At 37.8% G+C, this 5,445-nt stretch overlaps 1 protein-coding gene across 1 annotated transcript; it reads right to left on the bottom strand.

Moving 5' to 3' along the window:
• Window positions 1–278: 278 nt before the first annotated feature.
• On the bottom strand, window positions 279–1,208 carry LOC142537542 (uncharacterized). Its single transcript, XM_075643050.1, has one exon. The coding sequence runs from the start codon at window positions 1,206–1,208 to the stop codon at window positions 279–281; it is 930 nt and encodes a 309-aa protein (XP_075499165.1).
• Window positions 1,209–5,445: the final 4,237 nt, after the last annotated feature.

Raw genomic sequence — 5,445 nt, 5'->3', positions numbered from 1 at the left:
CTGATCGAAAAGATCATCTATTCTTAGGAGCGGGTATTTATTCTTTATTGTGATTTTGTTTAACTCTCTATAATCAATCCATAGCCTCATTCTTCCGTCTTATTTCTTTACAAACATGACTGGGTCTGGGGCTCCCCATGGTGATGTACTTGATCTGATTTTTTTCTTATCCAATAACTCCTAAAGTTGCTTCTTTTACTCCTTTAATTCAGCTGGTGCCATTCGGTATTGTGTCTTTGAAATTGGTGCAGCACCAGGGACCAAATTAATTTCAAATTTTATTCTCTATCTGGTATCGTACCCGGTAAATCCTCAGGAAAAACATCTGGAAATTCTTGAAAAACTGGAATATCTTCCAAATTTGGTGCACCTTCTTCTCTAACTTCATTGATCATTGCCAGATACATTTCTTCGCCTCCTTTTATGGCCTTCCAGGCTTGTGAGGCAGATAGAAGGGATTTCCGTTCTTTGGACTTGCCATGATATACAATTTCCTTTTGATTTAGAGTCTGGAGTTTGACATTTTTCTTTTGGCAGTCCATCATGGCATGCTGTTTAAATAACCAGTCCATTTCGAGAATGATGTCGAACTCAATCATATTGAGTTGAATCAATTCTACCTCAAAGTTCTGTTTACCGATGCAAATTTTACAGTTACGATATAGCTTATGGGTTTCAATTGTTTTACTTGCAGGTGTTGCAACTCTTAACGGTTCACTAAGAGTTTCATGCTCAAGTTTCAGCATTTTAGTAAATCTTCTAGACAAAAATGAGTGCTTAGCACCACAATCAAACAAGGCATAAGCAAACATTTCATTGAGTAAAATCATACCTTCAACTACATCGTTGGTGTTATCAGCTTCTTCCTGGGTTATGGCATATACCCGAGCGGTAGTCTTGTTTTCATTTGGTTTAATGGGTCCAGCCCCTTTATCTTTGTTCTCAGGACAATCTTTAATCCAATGACCCACCTTTCCACATTTGAAACAAGCGCCCGTTTTCCTATAACATTCCCTGATGTGATTCTGCCGACAAGTAGCACACCACTTCCTTTCCTTGTGGACAGCATTGTTAAAAGTTCTCTTTGAGGGATCACTTGATTGATTTGGCCGCTTAAATTTGGGGCCACCCGGAGTAAACTGATTGGAGAAAGGTCTCTTGTTCTTGTTCTCTTCTTCTCGGAAATTGATATAAGTTTCCAGGCTCATTGTTGTGCCAATTAAGTCCGCAAAATTGTTTGGCCTGAATACAGCCAAAGCAGATTAAATTCGGTTGTTCAGCTCTTTCTTGAAACAGTGAATTTTCAAGGTTTCATCTGAAATGATGGTTGGAACATAGGTTCCCAGATCATTGATGTAACTTCCGAAAAATCAGTCCACGTAAACCGCATCCATGCAAAATTATTTAATTGTTTAATTGTTTTATTTAATTGTTTTTAAATGCTTGGATGATATTTATTATATGACTAAATGTATAATTGCATGATAAATTGATAATATGACATGATTGCATGAAATTAAGGATTTTTCTCGAATATTCGATAATAGGCAGGGAAAGGAGACTGGGACGACCAAGACAGGAATATGTATTTTTAATTAAATAATGGCAAGGCTTCCTAATATGATTTAAAATGATTTAATTTTCCTAAAAGTGTTAGAGTTCGAATTATTTTACGAGTCGAACTCGATTTTTCCCGGGAAGCCAGTTTTGGGCAAACAAAGAGTTTTAAAAGATCAAAAATATTATTTTATGGAAACTAATTTTATAAACTTTTATTAATTAATTAATTAAGTGTTATTGGGCCCAATTTAATTAAATTAAGTAGGCCCAATTAGCCTTAAGATTGCAAGCCCAAAACCAAAGCCCATTAGCACGATAATTAAATATAAATAAGCTATCTAGGCCTTCAAAACACCACAATTAACCTACTTTCAGCCGAAAAACACAATCACACACACTAGGAATTCCGAAATCAAGGTTGGGAAGAAAGGCTAGGAGTTTTCGTTGTCGGATCGTCCAACGTCGCACCCTCGCCGAAGATCGAATAATTGAACGTTATAAACGCAAAAGCACGTTTTCTAAACCTTTTCAACCATCATACAAATCATAATATATGTGTTTTAATTTATTATGCATGTTTTAATACGTGGGTTCGATAATGTTTACGATAAAACGTTTAATTGTAAAAACGCGACGATTTTACGTTTATTTGAAAAGCGTTTTTGATTCCAAAGGACACGCTGTCAATACATGATAAAATATGATTGATAATGGTCAAAACATGATAAATTAAAAGGAAATACTAAGCTGGAATCGTAGGAGAATTTCAAAAATTAGAACCGTGGGTTTTGTTGGGTTTGTCAAGGTGCAAGGGTTCGGTTCTTATGCATGGGGCTAGGTGGCTCGACCAGGGCTGGTTCAGGGGCAAGGGTGGTCTCGGTCTAGGGTTGGGTTGGGTCCTAGGGTGGCTAGGATTCAAGCTTGGGGGTGAGGAAGAGTCCACGTGAAGTGGGACTCTCCCCCATGTGCTGATCGCGGTTGCTGTGGTTCGGGAGAGAGTGCAGCGCGGCTAGGGGCGAGTCAGGGTAGGTCCATCAGGGTCCAAGGGTCATGGACAGGGGTCGGGCCAGGGGCTGGAGTGGCTGGGCTAGTGGTTGGCTCGAGTGAAGCTTGGGATCGTGAAAGCAACTTGCCCGCAGCCTGTGCTTGCTTCAAGCGGCTCTTGCACGCGGTCAGTGGCTGGGCTAGGCTTGGGTTGGGTCTGGGCGTGGTCCAGGGATGGTGAGGGTTGTGTGGGCTCGGTGGTGGCTCGGCTAGAAGGGTCCAGGTTTGGCTAGGAGACTTGGGCGTGAGGTTCACCATAGGCACAGATTTTGGGTTCGGTTCCAGGGGGTTTGAGCGAGCCAGGGCTAGGTTCTATGGGTTGGGCTTGGTCAAGAGGGTGCTTAGATGGGTTGGCTAGGGTTTGGCTCGAGGTGGCTCGAGCGTGGCTCGAGTATTTTGGGAGATGGCTTGGTGTGTTCGATTATGTGTCAATTTCAAAAATTAAAGAACTAAAGTTGAATCCATGGGTAGAATAAATACTAAAAATGTTATGAAAATTTGGGATCAAAATAACGAGTTTTGGAATTTTTCGGGATTTAATCGCCTCACGAAACGCTAATTAAAGAATTAATTGAAAATCCTAGTTTTAAGCTTCATAAAATTATGGAAAATTATATTTAAGCTTAAATAATTATTTAGAATAATCCCATGTCATTAAAAGTGAGAAAAAGATAAACTCGAGAATTTTTACGTCCAGGGGCAAAACGGTCTTTTTACACTTAGGAAAATACGAAAAGGCTTGACAGCGTCCCGAAGGTTTCATAACGAATGATAAATGATATTTATGATTTATTATGATGATTTTGATGATAATATGTTATTTTATGATTTTGGAAAAGTTGTACAATTTATACAGTTTAAAATGCTATTTTTGGAAAAATATGATATTTTATGATTTTTAAAAGAAAAAGAAAAATATTTTGAGGGATGTGAATTGACTGTGAAAAAAATATGATATATGATTTGTGGGGGATCCGTTTATGTTGAGGATGGTGAACTTACAATTTTGTGGGGATGACATGAGGGTCAAGGCCCCAGAGGGGAGCCCATATACGGGCCAAGGCCCCAGAGGGACCCCGTTTACGGGCCATGGCCTCAGAGGGACCCCGTGTATGGGAAAAGGCCCTAGAGGGACCCCGACGATCGTATTTCCACGGTGGAGCCTAGTGCACACCCCCATGGACCATATTGAGCTGAAGACTGATCAGTTGATCAAAGGATAAAAGCTAGTCACTTTCAAGGATCAAACTTCAACCAAAATGATATATGATTGAAAGCTTATGATAAAAATGATTCTTATAATATACGATTTATGATGAGGATTAAAGCTATTTTTAAAATGAATTATTTATGCTCAAAGCTTATTTTAAATGATTTTTGGAAGGAATTTATTTATGCTTAAAGTTATTTTAAAAAGATTTTATGATTTAGAATTTAATTATGCTAAAATAATTTTAAATAGTTTATTTATGTCCAAAAGCTATTTTAAATAAAAATATGATTTTAATGCATGTGAATATATTTGTATTATTTGCTATCCATGTTTAGAATGTGCTGAGTCTTTAGACTCACTAGGTTTGTATGATGCAGGATTTGATGATTTTTGGAGACGGTGACGATTGAGAAGATCGAGTGCATCAGTACACACTCGAGGGTCTTTATGTTTCCGCACTAGCTAGATAGATTTATGATTTAAAGATTTATGTTAATGATTTTTATTAGAGATATTTTTATGCTTTAATTTATTGTTAGCTGATCTTCTAAAGATCGATTTAGGATGTTTTGTTAGTCGATGATTTAGGATTTATTTTATGCACTTGAGATTTAAATTGTTAATTTATTATGATTCATAATTATATTAAATTATTTTATTTAGTAATTTAGAATTTATGATTTAAGATTAGAAAAAAAAATCGAGGTCGTTTCAAGTTTTCAAACTCCATCACTGTCATGTCCGATGTTTGTTTAAAGTTTTCAAACTCGCTCGACTTTTGCAGACGAAATTTTGCTGTGTAATATTGCTTCAAAAATTCCCGTCGGAAGATTTTCCATGATATCTCGGCCAATGATGGCGATACTGTCTCCCACCACTTTTGTGCCCGATCATCCAAAAACGGTGTCACCACTTCCACTGTAAGCTCTTCATGTATTTCTATCAAATGAAGTTGGGTTTCAACATTCATAGTGATACTTAATGCCACGAGGTTGTGGTTCTGGCGGTGGCTGGATGGCGTTGGAAGTTTGGTTCACAATTCCTTGCAGTGTGGCGGCTACAATAGTAGCTATTTCCATCATGTCTTCTCGACTGAGATTCACCCTCGGTGGTGATGGTGGATTTTCGTTTTCGTTTCGATTGACTCCGCGGGGGTTATGGTTGTTTATGGGTGGTCTGCCTGCCATTTCCTAGAATTAATCGAGGTGAAATATCACAACAATATAAAGGAGAGAAAGGCACAAAATGAAAACAAAGTTGTCGTGGAAATTTCGATAATAAGAGTTTTCAGAATGATTTAAGGAGTTTGGCTTCGAATTTCGAAGGAGATTTTGAGATGACGAAATAAGATATGAATGAATTCGATGGTTGAGTCTACTGCAGATAGGAATGAACTAGGCTTTTGCCAAAAATTGAATTCGTCAAATTTTGTCTATCAAAATCCCAGCGGGATAATGAACCCGGCTGCTCTGATACCATTTAAATGTCACGCCCCGATACCGAGTCATCGGTGACATCCGAAATTGTTTAACAATACTTGAAAATAATTAAGCTTCGTATCAAATGGCCAAAAGCAGTCTTTTTCATATACTAAAATATTGTCTTTACAATGACAATGGAATAAAAAT

This window comes from Primulina tabacum, chromosome 2 (assembly GCF_025594145.1).
Source record: "Primulina tabacum isolate GXHZ01 chromosome 2, ASM2559414v2, whole genome shotgun sequence".
NCBI classification, from domain to species: domain Eukaryota; kingdom Viridiplantae; phylum Streptophyta; class Magnoliopsida; order Lamiales; family Gesneriaceae; genus Primulina; species Primulina tabacum.
The sequence above is the reverse complement of the archived record's forward strand: the minus strand, read 5'-3'. Positions and strand labels throughout refer to the sequence as shown.